The 24342-nt window shown below is 37.7% G+C and overlaps 1 protein-coding gene across 2 annotated transcripts in view; it reads right to left on the bottom strand.

Moving 5' to 3' along the window:
* LRS1 (Transducin/WD40 repeat-like superfamily protein) overlaps positions 1–24342 on the bottom strand; it is a 49371-nt gene that overhangs the window by 7270 nt on the left and 17759 nt on the right. Inside the window, exons 5-16 of one of the 2 annotated variants that reach the window (XM_088979829.1) lie at positions 15937–16134; positions 12901–12966; positions 12712–12801; positions 12231–12539; positions 11976–12073; positions 11604–11639; positions 5304–5424; positions 3110–3346; positions 1331–1426; positions 1126–1191; positions 922–960; positions 683–817 (exon numbers count right to left, since the gene is read on the bottom strand). In XM_088979829.1, coding sequence (XP_088835955.1) covers positions 683–817; positions 922–960; positions 1126–1191; positions 1331–1426; positions 3110–3346; positions 5304–5424; positions 11604–11639; positions 11976–12073; positions 12231–12539; positions 12712–12801; positions 12901–12966; positions 15937–15963 — 1320 coding nt within the window. In that variant the 5' untranslated portion in view covers positions 15964–16134. The remainder of the gene's footprint in view (positions 1–682; positions 818–921; positions 961–1125; positions 1192–1330; positions 1427–3109; positions 3347–5303; positions 5425–11603; positions 11640–11975; positions 12074–12230; positions 12540–12711; positions 12802–12900; positions 12967–15936; positions 16135–24342) is intronic. The other variant, XM_088979828.1, reaches the window with a different exon arrangement.

Raw genomic sequence — 24342 nt, 5'->3', positions numbered from 1 at the left:
CATTGCTTCAAGTAGCTAATGTGATGTAAAACATATTGCATTCTTGATTCTATGAGTCGCCTTTGTACCACACCCCTCAAGGCAAGCCCGAACAAGTCTATCTTAGGGTCTGAAATTCTTATTTCTCACATAAAAAATAATGAATTTATAACTTTCGTTGCCTTTTAAGAAGATATTTTATTGCAATGAATGAATGAACAACATTAGAAAATATGGGATTCTTGAAAAAAAAAAGCAAAAAGCGCAAAATTTTAAGAAGGCGCACACCTGGGCTGAGGCGCAAAGCACACCAAGCGTGCGCCTAGGACCTGGGCGAGGTGCATACTCCAAAATGTGCCTCGCCTGTGCGCCTAGGCGTGCCTTTTAAATCACTGATTGATACTAAGAGGAAGTAGCAAGGAGTTAGGGCAATCGGACACTAGTGACCTATTAGTTTGCAGAATAATTCCATGATGTCATGGATCTTTAGAAAGCAAGTTTCTAACACGATATCATATGATGCATCAACTATAAGAGGTAAAAGATATAAGAGAAATAAGCAAAGTACATCACTGCAGAGATTATCTACATTAAATATACTCATATACATTTACTGCCTGAGATTAGCTTTCAAAATTTTGGGCCTAAAGCAAATAAGAACAAATAAGCAAAGTACATAAACAAGATAACTAAAAATCTTTACCTTATCATCTTCAGGTTTCCCGGCTATGTTCAGATCAGCAGAGTACATCTCTGCAGAAAAGCAGTGTGGCGTATCCAAATGGATGGACAAGCTTCCAAGCCTGGTATCTGTAGTAAACCACGCAGGAATACTTACCTGGAGAACCCAAAAGGCAATCAAAACAGAATGATCATCTGATGACCTAAAATTGCAAGACAAAATTCTGCACAGCATTAAGCCCAAAAATTTATTGTACAAACCATCTCAAACAGCTCTTCCTTCTTCTCCTCAAACGAAACCTGCAAATTAACCATTACAATCATGAATACTTGATAACAAGACTAAATCCTGAAAGAAAAAGGCTCAATTTATGATTTCAGTATTTTTTGCCTTGTATCCAGAGAAATAACAATAATATCAATTCAACCAACAATGAAACACAAGGAACAAGTTCATCACACAACCTTGCCATAGTCCTCAACCACAATGCCCCTGGTGATTTCCCATAGCTTCACTGATCCAGCAGTATCCTATGAAGAAAAAAGGTAAAAGAAGATTAGGTTATAAATATAGTAACCAAAACGACCACATTTGAAATCATGTCTGTCACTTAGTATCTATAAATAACACTACTTGTAACATGATATCGAGGGGAAGAATCATAATCACCTTAGTCAAGACATGTCTTCTATTATTTAAAATTTCATGCTGCACAATTCCTGGAGTTCCAGGTATAGTAAATGATGGTTCTTTGTAAACAGGGACCTGGAAATGACAAACAATAAATACTTCTCAAGGCCAAAGGACTAGCATTTGCAAGAAATCAAACAAAACCAAAAAAGGAAAAAGGGCAACTTCCAGAAACTAATAGAAAAGTTGCAATGTAATGTCAAACTGCCCATAATAGCTCATTAGAATGCTACCAGTATAAATCATCAAGAAATCCAAAATCAGAACAATATAATTACATGAAGTACAGAGAAGGGTAAAATGAACCAAACATTCACTAAGGTCACAATGACCACCTTCCCCATCCTTGAAATTGTCTTCTAAAAGTCCATATTGAAACATACCTACCAATATTCTTTAGGCGCTCACTGTGGTATAAATTAAGTCTCTGAGGATTTAGAGACACAACACTTCTCGTATGCACTTCTTGGTAACCTATTCTCTGGGTACAGTAGTTTTCTTTCAAAACCTAAAGGATTTTATATTAGTCCTTGAATTGTTTCCTACATAATTTAACATTGTGAGGGACATTCAATGAGTCTCATGAACTCAAATATATATCGTTTTGGCCTTAAGTGGTTTAAATCAACCAAAAACAGGATCAAAATTAGAATTTTTTATTTAATTTTCTTTAAACGTGTATTTCAACCAATGACCAAGCAGCTTCAATGTTCGACTTCTATTAAATAAATATACATGGTCCCTGCTATTGCCTAAAGGATGACGATCTATGTAATGAGAAAACCAAGCCACTAGGGAGGTCATGACATCATTGCAGCTTTGTGTTCATGGAGGTCAAATAATCAAAAATACCACTGAACTGTACAAAACAACTTAATTATAGAGGACAAAACCATTTGCCAAAGTAAATCACATTGCATACAAAGGAATAGAAAACCAAGTTCAATAGTAAACTTCAAGAGTTTTTGACATCAAATTAAAAGATAATGAAGGAAGACAAAAAGGGGGAAGCAGTTTCATTAACTAAAATACACAACCATATGAAATCTCAAAAACGGCCCACAAGACCACAGCTATAATAAAAGAAGATTTTTTTAGACTGAGCAACTATGAGAGAGAATAGACCTAGCTGGTAGTGGAGAATAAATCCGGGGGAAGTCTTCACTCTTCAAAACCATTAAAAAAAACTACCTTTGTATACCAAATTAAAAATACTTTGTCACATACACCGAAAGCATCAGTATACAACAGAATGATGACTGAAAAGTCATGTTCTGCATGTTCTGATCGAATAGGGCATCAAGCCCAGGGATGAAATTTTAAACTGTTAGTCGGCTGTAGAAGGGTAGTATAGACATTTTATGTTAAGTTATATATTACTTGTTTAGCTGATGTGGCTCTCACTTAAGTGAGGGCATAGTAATTGTTGTGTATTTTAGAAAAGTATAAATAAAAGAGTGGCCGACTAGAGAAGGTGTCTTTTCTCTCTAGTTCGGCTGAGACTATTCTTTCTCTCCTCCTCCTTCTGATCTGGAATCATACGAACACCTCATCTGAACTTTATAATGTCGATCTAATTGGCATTCAAATGTTAGCCACTTAGCCCTTTGTTTGTTTTATATTATTCTCTGTTCATTCCAATTATATTGAGTATTGATACTTTACCTACTAAACAAAATTTCAGATTACTGTTGCTAATCAAAAAAAAAAAAAAAAAGCTAATAGAATAATTGCACAAACAGGGAAAGGCAGACTTACAGCAGTAGACCCTTCCAAGCAAGCTCTTGCCCTGCTAAAGGACAAGTTGCCAGCCAAGAATGAACCACCTTTTTGGAAAACCTTATGAGGGTTACGTCCATCAGCTGGCCACCTATGTACAGAAGAATCTGTTGTTGCAACCCATATGCTGTCATCATGCAAAGCAAGCTGCAAAATAGGGTGTTCTTTTGTGCAAAGCAAAACACTCTCTCTTGTTGCCAAATCTGTCACGTATACCTGAAACCACATCCAGAATGTAAACCAAACAGCAAGCAAAGCAACACAATAGTCATGTAAAAGAAAAGCGAGGTATGATGTACATGATTTATCTTTCTTAAATATTAAAAAGTCATGTAAAAGAGAAGAATTTGACAAGGAAGACCGAGCATAATTGATACTTGTTGAATGTTACTACCAGGGGTATTTTTTGTTATTTTCTTTCTATGTAGTTTATAATATAATTTTTTTATAAATAGAGGAACAAAGACTATATAGTTTGTCATTTCTCTCCTGTCTTCTTCATTTTCTACTCTTTCACCCTTTTTCTACTTCTTGTTATCTATTGTTTCCCATGGTTGAATCATTTTTCTGAAAAGTAAAAAATAAAATTCATCAAAAGGAAAAAAGGAACAGAATACAAGCAATAACCGGGTGTTAAGATAACACCCCAACAACAGAACGACAAAGCAGATCAACGATTCTTTGATACTGATTCTTTGACCTAGATAGACCAGAGGCCAGCCACACACCTCAAAACCTCTTTAATACCGATTCTTTGACCTTTAATGTTCCCTGTGATCTCCATCTTTCTACCACTCTAAGCAGGGGTAAGTATGAACTTATTGCTCATTCCATTTAACAGCATTTATATTACAGGTGTTTGTCTCCAAATCAATTTTCCTGCCTCCATTTCTCAAACATCTATATCAAAAGTGTGACTGAGATTATGTCTTATCCCTAATAGGAGGTTGTGGACCTTGAGATAGATGCTCTCTTAAAGAATCAAACTTAGAAAGTTTTACACTTACCTAAAGACAAGGATCCAGTTTGGCATAAGTGGGTCTTCATAATGACAGAGTTAGTAGGGAGCAATTGGTTTGGTTCTTCGGTTTTTTATATTTATAATATATATCATATATAAATACATAAATATATAATATAAATAGTAAAAGTATATATAATAAAACAGATTATAAATAATAAATAATATATTATACATTAAATATATATATATATATTTATATAATCCATATATTTATATAATATATAAATATATATAGTAATATAGTATATACAGGTTGGTTCGGTAACTTCGGTTAACCACCGGTTTTTCATATTGGTTAACCAAAACCAAATCGACCAGTTCGGTTAACCAGATATTTCGGTTCAGTTTCAGTGGTTCATTTTGGTTTTTCGGTTTTTGATGAGCACCCCAAGGGAAAAGCAATGGGTTGGCTCTTAAGCCACTTTTCTTGGTAGGTGACTCATGACATTTGAAAATAAAATATACAAAAATATAATTTCAACATCTACTTATAAATAAAATGTACAGAATGTACAAGATATATTTACAACCTATACTTATAAATAAAATGTACAAAATAATATTTGAAAATAAGTGGATATGTAGAGGCTGAGTATAGAACTATGGCACATGATGTCACTAAAATATTGTGATTGTGTACTTTTCTTAAAGAGGTTGGTATTGCTGTTCTATTGTGACAATCAAGCAGCCATCAATATAGCTCACAACCCTTTCCAGCATGATCAGACTAAACATATTGAGCTTGATTGAAATTTTATTCAAGAAAGAGTTGTTTGGGAAGGTTTATTTACCTTTCATCATGTCAGAGATGCAATTAGCAGATGCATTCATCAAAGCGGTGGCCAGCTCTAAGAACATAATCTTGGCAAACAAAGGAAATGATCAACCTTTATGCACCTCTTGAGGAGTGTTAAATATTATAGGTCATTGCAACCAAGGGTATTTTAGCCCTTTTGTCCCTATGTAGTTTATAATATAAATAGAGGAAGAAAGACAGGATTCATAGCTTGTTTTTCTCCTCAAATTGTGGTTCTTTTCTTTCTCGTTCTCTTCTACACTTTCATCCTTCTTTTACTGCTTTTTATCTATTAATTTTCATACTAAACCAAATCAGAAAGATCCATAGACTTTTAAAGAAATGTTACTTACAGAAAGGTCCCTCCCACCACTATAAGCATGACTGAATGTTGAACTGCTTGCAAGCGCCCAAACAGAATCTGTATGTACAGCATAAGAATGCACACATCGCTGCTGACCGAGGTCCCATAGTCTATGAAATTAGTTAACAAAATCAATCAGCAAAGAACTTATTTTGTAATATGTGGTATGCACAGCTTATTCCATCAAACCATATTGCCAAGTGAAAATAAATGTTGTATGGCATTTCATATACATCGTAGAACTTCTTCTGGTATCAAAGGGGGTATTTTGCAGTGGCTCTTTTTTTCGATAAATGTATTTTGCAATGGAAGAATGATCAATTGCAGATTCAACGAAAAGAAGCTGCTTTGGTGGGGAAAAAACTAGGTTTACAAAAGCTGTTTTCAATTAGAGAAGCTTATGTAGCACTGTGGAGCCTAACTTTGGGATTTTTTTCTTTGGTACATTGAAGGAAAAAAGGGACTAAGCAACAAATGGGGAACCCAAATATCACATGACATCATATGTCCCCCATAGTTAAAATCAATTAAAGTATAGCTTACAGTAACAATTTTAGAATTTTCAATAACCTAAACAAACTAGTTTCATGGTTTGGGCTGAGAAAGGCAGTGTAGCCTAGTTTTCTGAAACTGGCAACATGGAAAACAGGTCATACTGTCAAACACCCCAAAAGATGCTTTTACCACCAAAACATTTTGGGTATGACGTAAAAAATTCCTGCTCAAAGAAAAATGGGGAGATGTACATGGGGAGATGTACAAAGCAGGGGAAGAACCCCTGTAAATTACAAAGGAGGAAGCCTGTCGCTATAAAGTTGCTCTAAGAACACTCCGCATTTAGCTAAGCCATCTGCTGTATGATTGTATTCCCTTGGAATCCAAACTAACTTTACATTTAGGAAATCCAAATAGTCCCTGGCTTCTTCAAGATAGTGACTTAATCTCCAAGGCCCTCCCTCTTTGTCTCTTAACCATTTTATAGTGTTGGCTGAATCACCTGCAATGATTACATTTTGAATTCCCAATTTTTTTATTATTCTGATTCCTGTGAGGGCAGCCAAAACTTCAGCCTTAGTGGAATCTGCCATGCCAATTGGGTCACTGAAAAACCAATAGATGTTTCCCATTTCATCCCTTAATGTTCCTCCAATACCAGCTAATCCGGGATTACCTAGAGCACTGCCATCAAAGTTTAAGATCATCACCCCTTCATGATGGGATCAGGAAATCTCAAGGGTGGTTGATGGAGGTGAGGAAGAAATAGAAAGGGGAAAACATCTCTATTGAGGTCATTGACTGAGACTACTTTGAACAGATCTGAATTCACTGTCCATAGATTGCATAAGTAAGAAATGTCTAAAATTAACTCCTCCAGGGACCTTAGTTTGTTGTCAAAAACCCTTTTGTTTCTTTCGTCCCAAACACCCCACAACACTGCATGTAACACTGATTGCCAGTAAGTTATACCCCTCTTACTTAACCCTGTTCCCTGCCACTGATGTAGAAGGTCCTTAACATCCTTTGGTATAGTCCAACTGTAGCCTGCCATTTTCAGAAAATGGAACCAAATATTTTGGGTGAAATTGCAATGAAGGAAGATGTGATCTGCTGATTCTCCTTCACTGAGGCATAAAATACAAACATGAGGGGAAATAGACAGTCTTCCCAAAAACTTTTTTTGCAAGAGATCCCAAGTGTTAATTTTCTGGAGGCAAGCTTCCCAGACAAAGAAGCAAACTATCAGTAATCAAAGCCTTGAACATAGATTTAGAAGAGAAATTGCCAGTGGGGTGCAGGGTCCAGATTTGGGTGTCAGACTTGGAGGGGGAGATGTAAGCTTCTTTAAGGGTCTGAACTCAATTAAAGATATTAATTCAGAAATTTCTGAATCCCTTAGGGGTCTTCTGAGTCAAAGGTTTAGGGTGTTCACAACAGTTTGGTCTGGAAGGCAGGCAGAAATGAAGGCTTCATGGTCAAGGGTAAGGATAAAAAGTCTAGGGAAGGAGGCAGCAAGGGTAGAATCACCCCACCAAAGGTCTTTCCAGAATTTTATTTTTGAGCCATTTCCTACTTTATATCTTATGAAAGGAAAGAAAGAAGAATAGGTGGCAATGATACCTTTCCATGGACTTGTGGATTTTATCCTGTTCAAATGAAGATTGCTATCCCACCCGTTTGCATTTGATCCGTATTTACTTGATATGACAGCAGTCCAAAGAGCATTAGGTTCTTTAGGGAACCTCCACAGCCATTTACCTAAAAGAGAAGAATTTCTCTCTTTTAAGTGTCCAATTTCCAGGCCTCCTTCCTCTTTAGGCTTACAAGCTTGTTTCCAACTGACTACATGACTCCTCTTTTCCCCAACTCCTTCCCAAAGAAAGTTCCTTTGAAGCTTCTCAATCTGATTCCTGATTTTGTTTGGAATCTGGAAAGTTGAAAGGAAGTGGACCGGCAAATTTGCTAAGGAGGCCTTCAAGAGAGTAAGTCTTCCCCCTTTTGAGAGAGAGCATTTCTTCCAAGCTGAAAGTTTCTTCTCACATTTTTCCACCACTGGTTTCCAGAAATTGAGAGACTTTGGATTCCCTCCAAGAGGCATCCCAAGGTATGAGATAGGAAGACTCTCCTCTTTACACCCCAATAAAGATTTGAAGCTCTCCAAGAGTTCCACTTCCACTGAATTCAGAGCAACCATAGAACTTTTGCAGAAGTTGACCCTCAAACCTGTGACCGTTTCACCGCATTCAATTTTCCTTCTAGTGTTTGTGATGTTGTTCAAGGAGGCATCCAAGAACAAGATTATGGCATCAGCAAACTGTAAATGTGAGATATGAACCTTGTTCCTTCCCACTTCGAAACCTTTCACCAAGTTGAGGAGTGTTGCCTTATTGAAAAGGTAGTTAAAGATATCCATTACTAAAGTAAACAGAAAGGGAGAGAGCAGGCAACCTTGTCTGAGACCCCTACTAGCCTTGAAGTAGCCTTTCGCTTCGCCATTTATCAACACCAAAAACCAGAGGAACCAATGGAACCCTTAATCCACTTGATCCATCTGTTACCAAAACCTCTCATCTTCAGGCAATCAAGGATACAGTCCCAATTCACTTTATCATACGCCTTCTCTAGATCTAATTTCACTAGGACCCCTGGATTCCCAGTGGATTTTCTGTCTTCCACACACTTGTTTGCGATTAGAATGCTGTCCATGATCTGTCTCCCTTTCACAAAGGCAAATTGATTTGGGGAAATAAGATCTTCAAGGACTTCTTTTAAGTCTATTGGCCAAGACTTGAGCCAAAATTTTATAAATGCTCCCTATCAAACTTATTGGCCTAAAGTCTTTTGCTTCCAAGACTCCCCCTTTCTTTGGGATTAGACAGAGAAAGGTTGAGTTAAGGCCTTTGTTAACAATGACCGAAGAGTGGAATTCCCTGAAAAAATCCATAATATCTGGCTTTACTGTTTTCCAACACTGCTGGAATAAAGAGGTGGGAAAGCCATCCGGACCTGGAGCCCTATCTCCATCCATGCTGAAGACAGAATTTTTAACTTCTTCCTCTTCAAAACTTCTTTCCAACCAATCCCTTTTTTCAGCTGATAAAGTTGTGCCTTCCCATCTACTAAATGTGAATTGATATGTGCTATCCTTGGAGTAGAGGTTGTTGAAAAAGGAGAGGAAGGCTTCCTTAATTTTCTCGGGATTTTCCTCTTCCCTCTGGTTCACTTTCAGCTTGGAGCCTGCTCCTTCCTGAGGCATAAGTGTGAAAAAATATGGAGTTATTGTCTCCTTCTTTCAGCCATTTCACTCTTGATCTTTGTCTCCAGTAAACTTCTTCTCTTCTGATTAGTTGCTCCCATTCCTTTTTCAAATCTGCTCTTCTACTTCTGTTCAGAGCATCAAGGGTCCCATTTTGTTCTATGCTATCCAGCTCCTTGATCTCTGTAAGAACTCTTTTCTTTTCTTCTTCAACAGTTTTGAATACCTCTCTCCCCCAAACTTTTTGGTTTCTCTTTAGAGCTCTTAATTTCTTTCGGAGCCTAAAGCCTGCCCAACCCTCTACTTTGCAATCTTCCCACCGTTCACAATGATATGTTGTACATTTACCTTTTTTGGAGATGTAATGTAATCCGTATTACAGACAAAAGGTAAAAATAGGAGATATTTCCATGCAAAGGTACAATTACAGGCACTCATCTCACGTACAACATTTACATCAACCCCATGTAAGAGAATCAGAGATTATGCTTCCCAAAATCATAACAAAATTTACTAAAAACTCCAGGTGAAATAGCAAGTCAAAACTACCAATTGCCCAACTAAAGTTGAAAGCACTTCCCACCTGCTAATCTTCTGTAATTATGTGACTGCTATTTGGGATTTTACTCTCTGCACAAAAGAGGGGAAAAATTCTTTGGACATGTACAAGGGTGGCAGTTTTGTAGTGTGTATGCGAGGAAAGAAACTCAAAGCTCTTTAAGGAGAAGGAAAGAGGAGTTCTGGAGGTCAAAGATAGTGTTTTGATCAAGGTGGCTCACTGGGTCAAAACGTTAGATCTATTTGCCTCTTCCAACATTGATGACATTTGTAAAAGGTGGCAATTAATGGCTGATTCTTCTACTGGAAATAAGAAACCTTTTGCTGTCTGGAAGTCTCCACCACTATCTCATTATAAGCTGAATTCCGATGGTAGCAGCCTGAGCAACCCAGGGATGTAAGGAGTTGGGGGAGTTATAAAAAAATGCAGGAGATAAAATCGGCCTTTTCTCAGGACCAATAGCCATTTGTGACTCCACAGCAGAACTTATAGCAGTGCTAACTAGCTTAAGAAAGATAAAAATGTTTGACTATAGAAATGTTATCCTTGAAGGGGATTCAAAGGTAGTCACAAACTAGTTGAAGAGTAACCAGGAGGGCTCTTGGTCCTATAGACACGTTGTAAGGGAAATCAGAAGCATCTTGAGGCAGATGAGTAGTAACATCAATTGGGTTCCAAGAGTGACAAATAGCATAGCTAATGGATTGGCAGAAGGGGGGAAACAAGAGAAAAAATGTTACTGGTGTGTGCTATTGTAAGGGGTGCTTTCAGTTGTTGCATTGGTAAAGTGGCTAGCAACCAATATAATTGTTCATACCTTTCTTATTATTAAAATTCCTGTTTCATTACAGTTCAATAAAAAAGCATACTTTTCTTGATAGCTAGAAACTCAGAAACAAAGCCTACTTTCGAGATTTGATATCCTAATTAGGAAAAGAAAATGATCAATTAAAATTTTGATGGCGTTAACCCAAAACCAAGTTGTTTTTCTTCTTTCAAACCACATGCTTGGACAAAATGAACGAAGGTAATGACAATAGGTGCTTCAGATGTCAGACTAGTGCTGCCTATCAAAAATAAATGTCAAACTAAAGCATGTAAGGTGCACCATCTCTTCGAACAATGCAAGTTCGTTGCTGCCTTACAGGATGTTTTTATGCAAATCTTAGGAACCCAGTTATGCATTGATGACTTGGTGAGTTTATCATGACATGGTCATCCAAGGAGTTTAATACCAAAGGGAAATTCCTATTGTCTACACTACCAGTATTGCACCTTTGAGATTGTGCAAGGAAGCGACAGACAAATCTTTCAAAATAATTATTGGGTTTGAATCTCATTCCCATTTCTACAGGGAAATGAAATGGCTAAGCCTCAACTGGTTATTTTCAATTCCACTAAATTGCAGAAACCACAGGTCAAATACAATTGACACCATAAATTAGAATCAATACAGTCCAGAGGCCCAAAGAATTGACAGATCCAATTTTGCCTTCAAATCCTAAAGCACCCTAATCCAAGCCCAAAGTAAATAGATTCACAAATATTAGATTACATAATTTTCAACTTGGCCTGGGCATAGATTTTTTTATTCCCTTCACTCCCCAATTTTTTACATTAAAGAATGATACTAGCTTTACATTTTGGGTCAAACCATATGGTCCGTATCATATTCAGTTAACACCATGGATCTGGTGCACCATATACAAAGTATGAAAGAATGCATATGATAACACTTTTTTTAAGGTAAAGTACGACCAAACCTATGACTGGAATCCATCTTTTGAAATTAGCAGAACCACTAATAGGGTTTTTCCTAAATATAGAAAAGTATATTTTTGTCTGTTCTATCAAAAAATGACAGGAAAAAAGATAAAATTCCCAATTAATTATTGCTAAATCCATTCACACCTAACAAGTATCCACTATCCACATATAAGAAACATGGTGTTAGATAAATGTTGTCAAGTATTTACCTGATCATGGAATCAGAGGATCCTGATAAGCAAAACCTGAAACATAATTGTGAGAAACCTGAGTATGATACATGATATAATAACATGAGAAGAAAAGGTCGAAAACATAAATGCAGTAAGCACACATGGTACAAAACATTGATCAACATATATCCTATTTTTATGCTACCAATCATATGCCTTCAATCCCCTTGCTTTCACAATCATGGTTCTTTCTCCCACAAGCATGCACGCCATTTTGTATTTTTGAGTGAATTAAAAATGTAAAAGCAGAACCAGTGAGCAAAAATAATGCTCACTTCTAGGTGGAAGATGAAAATCAGTCATAGGAGAAAAGTTTTTGCTGAGTAACAAAACTAATATCAAATGAACCTGCCAGAAGGATCCAAAAGCAGAGCCCTAATATTATCTGTATGGCCTCTTAGTTTCATAGTCTTTGAACCAGTTCTTGAATCCCAAACACGCACTACCTACATGGAGAACCAAGGCCATGAGGAAAGTGGTACAAGTTATTGGGGGACAAAAAACAATCAACCAAATACCAACACGATTAAAGATAATGGTGGTGGAGGATAACACAAAACAGACACAAAATCCAGAGGAACATAGCTCTAACCATCCGTTTACCTTTTCAGTTCCCCCAGAAACAAGTAGACTTCCATTTTCATTCATTGCCAATGCATATACTGACTCTTTATGGCCTTTGGCAGCAATAGGACCATAACCATGTGAGTGGGTCATATGGAGAGAAACGCTGGTGGATGAACTAATTGAACGAAGGCTTGTAATTGGCATCCCAGAGTTGCCAGAACTAATTATACCATTTTGACAATCATCCTCCATTGTATCAACTGACTTTGAGACTGGAACAAGTGCAGCTTCAAGATCCCATATGAAAACCTCCCCTCCAAGCCCACCAGAGGCAACAATATTGCTCTAAAATGCATGACACTACAAAAGGATCAGAAACTTGTAGTGACCAAATCAAAGCAATGCTGCCAAGCATAAACAGCATTGTCAAATCTAACAAAAGGAAATACTATAAAAGGAATTATAAGAACAATGAAGGAAACTTGCAACAACATTTTAAAATCGAGTAAGAAATTACATTTTTCTCTGCCGAAGCAAGACAAGTAACATAGTCAGAGTGCTGACGGAGAGTTCTGCTACAAATTCCATCAGACAAGCAATTCCATGTCTGGCATATTTCAACGGAGAAAAGTCAATTATAAAAAATAAACTCTTTTTATTATGAAAGGAAACAACTTAACAATACCAATTTCTAGAGTGTATAAACCTTGAGAGTTGTGTCTGAGGAGCATGAAACAAGGGTATTATCACCTACAAGGACAACATCATTAACCTGCACAACCAAAGAACTCTGTTAGAATCAGTTAATACGTAAGGGCATAGCAAAACAGGAGCTTGGGATACCAAACATGAATTTTTTTTTTATCAGCAACAGAAGATTCATTAAAATATTAAACTATAGAAAGTACAAGTTACAAATAGCAATCAGAGATAAAACTTCTTATGTCCAAATCGCCACAACTCTAATTTGCAAGATAGCCCAAAACATTTGATTCCTCCCAACCCTTTGTTTATGCTAAGTAATCAGCCATGCTATTGGCCGACCAATGCACCCATTGAACTTTTACAACCATACCCCTAGTCATCCATTTAAACTTTTTCAGTTCATTTTTGTACATCCATAAATTACTGATTAGGAGCCAATTGGTAAATAATTCTGAATATCCTTCAATGATTAAGTTATGCACATTCGAATCATATATTATGTATCATAATATGATATCTAATCTATTATACATATAAAATGAAATGGGCTTTGCCCACGTCATGTTTTTCTCTCTCCTCTTCCCTCTTTCTTCCCAGCCCCCTCAAATTGTGTGGCTTTTTAAAAGTTTTGAAAAACAAAATCATCAAACATGGGGCTCTCTCTCTCTCTCTCTGAAAATTACCCACAACCAACTCAGTGTTATGTTTATTAAGAAACCATAGAACACCAGCCCAATGCGTTTCCTGAGAGGTGCTTTTGGAGAAAACAGTGCTGCATTGGTATGCTGTTTTCTCAGAAAATGTTTTTTTCTGGTTAGCAACAGTAAAAACGTTGCTGCCACATAGGCGTTTTTCAACACCATATCAGCATACTGTTGCTAGCAACAATAAAAATACAAGAAAACACCAAAAAGGATGTTTCTCAGACCACACCTTTCCCAATTTCCAAGGTGTGGTTTGAGTAAACGTTTTTCAGAAAAAAAACAGGTTTCAGACATGGCACTGATGTGGCACCATTTTTCAAGAAAATGGCATCAGTTCCAAACACTGACCAAGTGAATAGTAGATCCCAAACAAAATACCTAGCAATAGTTTCCCTGTACAACCAAGTTCAAAAAACTCAAGAAAACAAATATTATGATACAATATGCTCCCACAAAGATCCACAAGAAATGGTAGTGAGGAACATAACAGGAAGAGCTTCAATTTGCTACCTCAAAAGATCCACAAGAAAAAAAAAAAAAAAAAGACAAGGAAAATTAGTTTCCAGCAATTCGCTCACATCAATGAGAGCTCCCTTAGCCAGCTAAAGGATCCAAAAAATTCCGTGTTGTAACCTGAGGCAGAGATGTCTTGCTTCCTTAATTTGATGTCTGAGGTTCAAATGTCTATCCATTTCTCCCTTCTAGCCAGCTAATGGTTGATTTTGAGTCTCCTCTACAAACAATCCCAAAAGGCCAGACAATTTGGCCAATCTCAGCCCTTCAAATGCAGTGTGTGTAGCTCACCTCTCATGGAATTTCCGACACCAATTGGCACTGAGAAAGCTAGCATCCCCTACACCTTCATGGTTTCCAAATACACCACCAATGCCGGAACCCAGGATCAAAATATCGATACATCCAATACCCATCAGTGGGTATCATACCATCAATATGACCAATACATATTTTTCCCTTATTTTTAATTATTTTATCTTATCAGCTTTGTAGGGATGTAATCTAACATCCCAAAGTTTTAAAATTTTGTGTATATCAGTGTATCCATGCATTGCCATGGTCATCAATATGGTCAACATTTTGATCCTTGGTCTGAACCCCTAGGGTCTTTTTTAATCAAGGAAGATTTTATTAATTATATGAAAAGTTTAGTACAACATCTAGGGATATTCCAACAGCCCGAAATATAAAAGATTCATACTAAAGCTCAAAACAACTGATGCCTATTAACCCCTTGTTTTGTTTTGCTAACGAATCCACCATCCCATTTGCAGTTCTTCCAACCCAATTGTAGAATGTGTTTAACTCCCTTCAAAGACATTCTCTTACTCTGAAAACATGCCTGAACCCCCTAGGATCTCCAATACTTTAACTCTGCCAGTGGGGGAGGGGCCCATGTTATATTGGATATTGCAGATAGATGATGAAACCACTATAGACCATCCTCTGAGGATTTCATCTGTAGTAAAGCAGGAGAATTCTTCTCTTGCCTTGAGCCAATGAATGCAAACACCCCACCTTTGGAAGGGACTCAAAAGTTGAGACATGTGTCAGACTGAGCTAGAGCATAATGCGGATTTACCAAAACTCCTGCCCCGTCAACTCTCCAAATTTATGAATCTTCACTTTAAATGCCTCTACGTAACAGTTATCCAACCATTTAAACTGACTAATTAGGGAACTCTAGTTTTGGTACTTTCCCAAATTTACACAATTTATGGCCCATTCTATTGGATCTTACTCAATATTGAAATTAGGAAAACAATGAAAAACAACTAGTGTGGCCATGAAGCAAATAGGCAAAAGCTGTGAATTTAACTTCTCAATTGTAAATTCTAATTAAAGCATTTAAATTGTTGTGCTTAATAGTTCTGTGAATTTTAAGAATGATATTAAAAAACTATAACATCAAATATATATAATAAAATAATTAACATGTGGTACATGTCCATGAATCCTACATTTTTGTGTCCACCAAGTCAGACTCCTTGACATGTTTCAGATTCAGATTCTTGTGTCCATGTCCATGCAACACTCAATAAATGACTCTAATTCCAATCAAGCTAATTATTGATTCTCTGGACTGATGTTTATCTTGGATAATTCTCATATTTTGTTCCTTCTAAATGATCAAAAAAGCCCAACATAAATCATTTAAACAGGTGAAAATATAGCCAAAGTAATCTTCTTCTTCTGTTAGGGCTTTTTTGATCAGTATGTTGGGGTTTAAATTTTTAAAGACATATGCTTTCAAAAACAGACCAAAGTTTTCATTTTGATTTTGATCCATCAGAATTTGTTCATGTTTCTCAGCAGACCTTTTGTTTGAGTGTGGATTGATGCATTGCATTGTCACAGTTGTCCAATATAAAACAAAGCTCGAGCAAATCTGGTCCTGTTTATGGATGTTTTCCTGCCTCATTGAAGACTTTGCTAGCTGGTTGGCAAGTTCAGGCCTCAGGGGGTGTCTAAGCCAGGCAGAGTATACTGGCAGTTGTGCCTTAGCAGTTGGCAATCTGGATGGAAAGAAATAGCAGGACTTTTGAGCATAAGACTAATCCGGAGGAGGTGGTTATTAATTATACAGTTCACATGATAAGAAGCTGGTTATCTACTCACTAGATGTTTTAGTGGAGATGATCTTTCTTCCCCTTTTTTGCAAAATAGACTTTTCTAGGGGTCATCAATGGTTGTGTAAAATGTACAGAAACACTTTGTACAGAGGACCATACTTGTATACTTTTGATATTATACTTTTATACAATAACTTCTTCGAAAAAATTTAAACAAAAGCAATTATTAAAACAAATTTTTCAGATATATCCATCAAAGAACCATATCATCAGTCTAACACCCCCTGCAACACTGTCAAGAATCTAGTCCATGTGGCCAATAAAACTTGGTTATGCTAATGTTTCATATGTATAGCTTGTAGGTTTAACAAATCTGCAAGGACTCTAAAGTATTGCTTTTAATGGAGTTTATTATGAAACCACAAGTTCAGAAGTCAATAGTTTGAAAATGCAGTTGAACTGTTGACCTACAATGGAGTTTATTATGAAACCACAAGTTCACAACTCAATAGTTTGAAAATGCAGTTGAACTGTCACCCACCTTCAGTTTGCAGATGACCTAATGATTTTTTGTGAAGGTCTTAGTGAAAAGGTAACAAACCTAAAGGAGCTAATAAAAGGATTTGAAAGTGTCTCTAATTTGAGAATAAATCTGGAAAAGAGCTGCATAGCAGGTATAAATTTGGAGGTAGGGGAGGTCGAGGCTATTGCGGAGTGTCTTCAGTGTTCCACCTCTGCTTGGCCTATGTCATATTTAGGGCTTCCTTTAGGGGCAAATCCTAGGGAGAGTAGATTTTGGACCCCAGTGTTAAAAAAGTTTGAAAAGAGATTAGTCTCATGGAAGAGGAACTATATCTCTTTAGGAGGGAGAATTACCCTAATAAGAGCTACCTTGACTAATTTGCCTACCTATTATTTGTCTATCTTTAGGATACCAGTTAGGGAAGCTAGGAAACTGGAGAAGTTGATGAGAAATTTCTTATGGGAGCCGGAACAAGAAAAAAAGGATCACTTGGTTAATTGGGAACTTGTGTGCAGAAGTAAAGAAGAGGGGGGTTTGGGAATTGAGAGGGTAACTAGAAAGAATCAAGCTCTGTTAGGGAAATGGTTGTGGAGATAGCCTTTGGAAAGAGAGAGATTGTGGCATGAGGTGGTGGGAAGCATTCATGGGAGGTCAGAGAATGGATGGGACGCTGGTGTATCAAGGCAAGCTAACCCAGCAGCACCTTGGAAGGCTATTCACAACACCCTTCCTCAATTCCTCAATTTTATCAGGTATGAAGTTTGTTCTAGCAACTCTATCCTTTTTTGGGAGGATATTTGGATAGGAGACTCACCGTTAAAGGATTTGTTCCCTTCGCTTTTTTCTATTTCTTTGTACAAAAAAGGAGGTGGTCTCAAAATTTGTCTCACCTTTGGGAACACCCTTAGATCCTACTTGGGATTTTGGGTTTCGTAGAGGACTTAGGGATGCTGAAATTGAGTCTCTTTCTATTTTGCTTGGTTGTCTTAATCAGGTTTGTTTGGATCCCTCCAAGCCAGATAAGAGGGTTTGGACTCCTAGACCCAATGGAATCTTCACTTGTGCTTCTTTCTTCAAGTTCATCTCTCAACTTTCTACTCACCAACCCTTTCCGTCAAAAGAAATTTGGTGTAGGCCAGTTCCCCCAAAAATTATGACTTTTTGTTGGGAAGTTTTCCATGGGAAAGTAACACTTTAGACAACCTACAAAAGAGAAGACATTTTCTCTATATTTCTCCTAATTGGTGTATCCTCTGTAGAGCTCACAGTGAGGATTGTTACCATCTATTAGTATCTTGTCCCTTTTCTGCAGACCTTTGGGCTTGGCTACTTTCGTTGTTTGGGGGTAATTGGAGTCTACCAGCAGAAGTTCACATGCTCTTCAACCATTCTACCTTTTATTGGCCTACAAAAATAGGGAGAATTATGTGGAGATGTGCTCGTGCTGCCTTGACTTGGACTCTTTGGGAAGAAAGGAATCTCAAAATTTTTCAAGATAAGGAAAGAAACAGCCAAGATTTGAAAGACTGTGTGTTAAACAGGGCACATTGGCTAAAGACCTTGGAAATCTTTCATCAATTCTCCTTTAATGACATTTGGATAAATTGGTCAGCAGTAGCAAGGTGTTCATCTCTAAATGACAAATCAATTACAAGCTGGTCTCCTCCACCCGAAGGCTCAATGAAGTTGAACTTTGATGGAAGCAGCATGAGTAATCCAGGATTATCCGGAGTGGGGGGTGCTTTGAGAAATGAGAAGGGAGAGATTTTGTTGCTCTACTCAGGTCCCTTGGGAATTGGGAATTCCATCAGAGCAGAACTTTTAACTGTTGTACAAGGGGTCTAATTTGCAAACCAGCTAGGGGTACAACACCTAATAATCGAGGGGGATTCCAAAGTGGTGGTGGTTGGTTGAAAAATTCTGAAGAGGCTATGTGGCGATACAAGAATGAAATGAAGAAATTTAGTTGGTTGACAAGGAATATGTTGGTCACTGTACAGTGGGTGGGGAGATCAGCAAATACCTTGTCAGATGTGTTAGCTAAGCAAGGGGTAAATAGGGAAGAATTATTTTGGGCTCAGTTGTGATTCTTGTTTTTCTTTCCTAGTTTACCTGTAAGTTTCAAGGAGGGGCTGCAGCTCGCGCCTCTCGTTGGGATGATGTATGAACTCACTCTAATTTGGTTCTGAATCAATAAACTTATTATTATTCATCAAAAAAAAAAAAACCCATCCTAACAGTTTGACAATGCAATTGAACAGACCTACAAGTAAGCTCCTATCTTATGGGTTCATGAACCATCCTGAATTTGAAAGCATAGATCCTTTTCTTTCTTTCTTTCTTTCTTTCTTTCTTTCTTTCTTTTTTGATCAGCAGAAGATAACTTGTTTTATTAGAGATGATTAAAGCTGCAGTTAATACAATTTGAAGAAGAGAGATGATTAAAGTTGTAGTTAATACAATTCGAAGACAGGGATGTCATCCCCAAAAACTTTCAAGCCACAATTACAAGGAAGTGCAAAAAACTAGCAGGTTCCCAACAGCCCAAAGTACATCAGGTTACAACTTTGCCCAAAACAAACTAGGACTGTCAACTCCTTGCTTTGCCAGAACATCTGCCAATCAATTTGCAATCCTTATCCAGCCAAAAGTAGAATTGAATCTCTTTGCTAGGGTATCAATTTCCCTGAAAGCATGTCTGTGTTTCCAAGGAACCAAGCTGAAATCCTTGGACCAAAAGATGACTAATTGTGAATCTCCTTCAACTTCTGATTCCCTTACTCTGAGTTGTACTGAAAGCCTCAATCTATTTAAGAAAGCCATAATTTCAGCCCAGTGTTTTAAAAGCACAAGGAGCAAAAAAGGCACAGCAGTCAATTTGCGCCTGAGGCACAAGGCGCAAGGTGAGGCGCGAGCCTTTTTTAAGCAAGGCGCAAAAATACAAAAAAAAAAGAGCTAAAAATAAAAAATGTCAGAAAATTCAAAAAATGCCAAAAAAATTTAAAAAAAAAAACAAAAAATACTAAACATAATATTAATAAAAATATAAACTTAAATTTTAAAATAAATGTTTTAAAAAACCTATTATCTAAAATTAAAAAACATAAACATAAGATGTAAAGCATATTCAAATGAGAATTTAAAAATAAAATCAAACATATAAAACATTTTCAAGCATGTAAAACCTCTAATCTCTTTTTTCACTCAATCGCATTACTTCAAGTAGCTAATGTAATGTAAAACATATTACATTCTTGATTTTACGAGCCGCCTTTGTGCCACGCCCCTCGAGGCAAGCCCAAACAAGTCCATGTTAGGTGTTAAATTCTTTCACACCCCTATTTGCTAATGTTGTTCATTCATTCATCCTCATAAAATGTTTTCTTAAAAAGCAATTAAAATTATAAATTCATTATTTTTTGTGTGAAAACTAAGAATTTAACACCTAACATGGACTTGTTTGGGCTTGCCTTGAGGGGCGTGGCACGGAGGTCTAGGGCGGAGCCCCCGGCCCAGCCGCTATGTTCAAAAAAAGCAAAAAAGCGTCAAATTTTCAAAAGGTGAGGCGCATCAGGTACACACCTAGGTGCATCGACGTGTGCCTTTTGAAAGGGTTGCGCCTAGGACCTAGGCAAGGCATATACCCTAAAATGTTCCTTGCCTGTGCGCCTAGGCACGCCTTTTAAATCACTGTTTCAGCCTAGACTAAATCTCCAAAACCGATTGATCCTGAAAAACAGGGCCAACACCACTCCTTGGTGGTTTCTAAAAACATCTATTCCTACCCTTCCTAGACTACCCAACCAGCTACCATCAAAGTTCAACTTTAGCTTGTCAATAGAGGGAGGTTTCCATACCATTCTTACACTTTTGGCAGATCTAACTGTTTGTGCCACTACGGTTCAGGATCTTATTATGTCATTTTTTGAGAAAAGTCCAAAGTTTTTACCCAATGTGTTATTCTTACTGTTATGGCTTCAATCAGTTACTCCTTTGGTTTGCTCTTCTCATTAAAGATTCTTTGGTTTCTTTCTTCCCATACAATCCAAACCAACGTTGTTATTGTTGTCCTCCACATAAATCTTCCTCTCCTCTTCTATTGTCTTTAAGAAATTGAAGTTGAATAAGCCTACCACATCCTATGGGGGTTCCCATCTGCAACCAAAGAGAGAATAGACTTTTTTTTATAATTGAGTGAAATTTATTAAGCAGCAAAGATAAATAGTACAAGGTACCCAAGGAGAGGCACAAAATGCAACCTCTCCAAGCTAATTAAGTACAGCTTTCCAATTTACAAGAACAATTTACAAGATAGCACAAAAAAGACCTTCCCTAGAAACCCCCTGTTTGGCCAAAGAATCAGCCATAGTATTAGCCGACCTGCTTACCCATTTAACCTCAACTCTCATATTACTAGTTAACCACTTTAATTTTTTGAAGAGGTCATTGTAGACCCAAATGGCAGCACCCGGGTTTAGAGGCCACCCTATTACCACCTGAGAATCCCCTTCAATTGGGAGATGTTCCACCCCAAGCTAGTTGGCAATCTAAATCCCTTGTACAGCAGCTAGTATTTCTGCCCTTGTAGAATCCTGAGAATAAGGAAATAATGTTGCCATCCTTAGTCCTCAAAACACCCCCTATACCCGAAGGCCCAGGGTTGCCTTGGCTGCTCCCATCAAAATTTAACTTGATGAAACCTTCTGGAGGCAGACTCCATTCTAACAAACTTCTATTCTTCTTAGTAGCTGCCCTAATACAGTCCTTCACTTCATCCAAGCTTCTTTCAGTGGAGACTCTATAACTTGATGTACCTTATTAGTATAGTCCCTGTTGTATATTACTTTTACATCTTATTCTTCTTTTCTCTTTCAGCCCTGTATGGGTATTCTTGTAATTGTACATATCTTTTAATATATAAGAGACTCTTTGAGGTGGGGGTCATTCATTCTTGACACCTCTAAGATTATTCTTGTTTTTTCTCTATTCGGCCAAGAGTGTTGACATGGTATTAGAGCAGGTTGCTCTCTGATCTATTTTCTCGCTCTCTTGAACCTTACTAGAAGTAGTAAACCTGTCGTATTAGGGCTGTCTTGATCAACCAATTTCTGTTCTTTTCTTCTTTGCTTAACCAGCATGAGAGATTTCCTTAGATCTCTCTTGGGAGACATTGGTTTGAGGCCAAACTTCAGATCTGGTGTCGCCTAGACCTGATCTATTCTCCCTACAAACAGCATCTGATTTGTTGAAGTTTTCGAAGGAGTTCTGATCTTTTTCTTGGGGCGGTAACACTGTACAGCTTCCTTTTTTGGACTGCTACAGCTTTGGACTTCAGATCTGGTGTCGCCTAGACTTGATCTATTCCACCTACAAACAACATCTGATTTGGTAAAGTTTTTGAAGGAGTTCTGATCTTCTTCTTGGGGCGACAACACTGCACAGTTTCCTTTTTTGGACTGCAACAGCTTTGGACTTCAGATCTGGTTTCGCTTAGACCTAATCTATTTCACTTACAAACAGCATCTGATCTGGTGAAGTTTTCGAAGGAATACTGATCATCTTCTTGGGGCGGCAGCACTATACAATTTCCATTTTTGGATTGCAACCTTTTTTTAGCCTGCAATTTAAGTTTTCTCTCCAAATCGAAGGGTTCTCTCAAGCTCTCCTTAACCCTACACTCAGTTTCTGTTTTGTAGTTTTTAAGGACTGCCTCAATCAGGAGAAGATACCTCCTTGTTCGTGAAGAAGACATCTCATGTGTTGGTAAATCACAGATTTCTCTCAATCGACTGACTCGATCAACCTATAACCCTAGATCTGGTGTTGTCCTAGGGTTTTCTTGCATCTCATTTATTTGATTCAGACTTCGGATTCATATTTGAAAGGCCTTAGATTCGACAGTCTTAAAAACTTGCCTTTTTTAGACTATCATCTTGAGTTCTTGATTGCTGAATTTAGTTGTCTCTGATATCCTTGTGCCTGGACTGTTGTTTTCTTGCTGAAATGGCCTCCGACAGTGGCGATTCTTTTGTTAAAGGTAAATCTCTAGCATCTATGGTTGACCAAAACATTCGACAACTGGTAACATCCGCTATTCCTTCTACTCTTTCTGCTATTGGCTTACCTGGTGAATTTTCCGGTTATTGTGCTTCTTCTCATATTTGGATCATTGACTCTGGAGCTACCAACCACATGACAGGAGCCTACCCTAACCAACCAAGTAACCTTACTAAAACCCATCATGAACATATTGTTACTGCCAATGGTGAAAAGTTAAACATCATTGGTAGTGGTGATCTGTCTCTTAAGCTTTCACCCACTGCATCTTTCCCACTTACCAAGACCCTTCATGTTCCTAATCTCACTACAAACTTGATTTATGTTGGCCAATTAATTGACAAAGGTAACATTCTCATTTTCTCTCAAAATGGATGTTTAATTCAAGACCAGAACACTAGGAAGGTGAAAGAGAAGGGGTGCAGGTTGGGCCGTCTATTTGCATTGGAGTTCGAGAAGCCTCAAACAGCAACATCATCAATTTATTTCAGTTCCTCCACTTCTAGTTCCTTTCTGAATCATAGAAATAATGTTTTGTTTGATTCAAGCCTTATTAAGAATAAAGTTCCTTCCTTGCACACCTTTGATACATCTTGTGTTTCTTGTTGCTTAAGTAAGAGTCATACCTTACCATTTCCTCACACATCTGAGCATGCAACCTCTCCCTTCGAGCTTATACATAGTGATGTCTAGACTGTTTCTATCTCTTTCCGGCTTGGACACAAATATTTTGTGCCGTTCATTGATGATTGTACCAGGTACACATGGATATACTTTCTTCGCCACAAATCTGAGGTGTTCCCAAAATTTAAGTTGTTTCATGCTATGGTGCGGCTTCAGTTTAATTCACAAGTGTGTATTCTCCGTTCGGATTCAGGAGGAGAATACACTGATGGAGATTTTTTATCCTATTTGAAGGATCATGGAATACAAGTGCAACAAAGTTGTCCAGATACTCCTCAGCAAAGTGGTGTGGCCGAGTGCAAGAATGGACATATCCTTAGTGTTGTAAGGACATTATTGCAAGAGTCCCATACTCCACCTTCCTTTTGGGTAGAGGCAGCCAATATAGTTGTGTTTTTTATCAACTATATTCCTTCCTCAGTTCTTGGTAATATGTCTCCCTTTCAGAAGTTATTTGGTCGTTCACCAGATTTATACATGCTTCATGTCTTTGGATGTGTGTGCTTTGTTCATCTTCCCTCTCGTGAACGTTCTAAATTGTCTGCACAGTCTGTCATGTGTGCTTTTGTGGGTTATAGTCCTGACCACAAAGGATTTCTTTGTTATGATCCCTCTATTCGTCGCATTCGTATATCACGTAATGTTGTTTTACTTGAGCACATTTCATTTTTTGTTGGGATTGCTAGACTGTTTGCACTGTTTGTTTCTATTTTTCCAAACTTTGATTCACAGGATGCTCCACCTCCTTTTGCTGAGGACTTTCTCGTCTTATCTTGCAAACGGTTACGTGCTCCCGCCCTTGCGCCTAGACTTCCTCCTGGTTCAGATCATCATCCTACCAATGCTCCTGTAAGTGATACCTCCACTTCAGACACTCTTCATACTTC

This window comes from Nelumbo lutea, chromosome 3 (genome assembly GCF_056320005.1).
Source record: "Nelumbo lutea isolate HS-2025 chromosome 3, American lotus-T2T, whole genome shotgun sequence".
Taxonomy (NCBI): domain Eukaryota; kingdom Viridiplantae; phylum Streptophyta; class Magnoliopsida; order Proteales; family Nelumbonaceae; genus Nelumbo; species Nelumbo lutea.
Note: the sequence above shows the minus strand (reverse complement) of the source record. Positions and strands in the feature narration are given on the sequence as shown.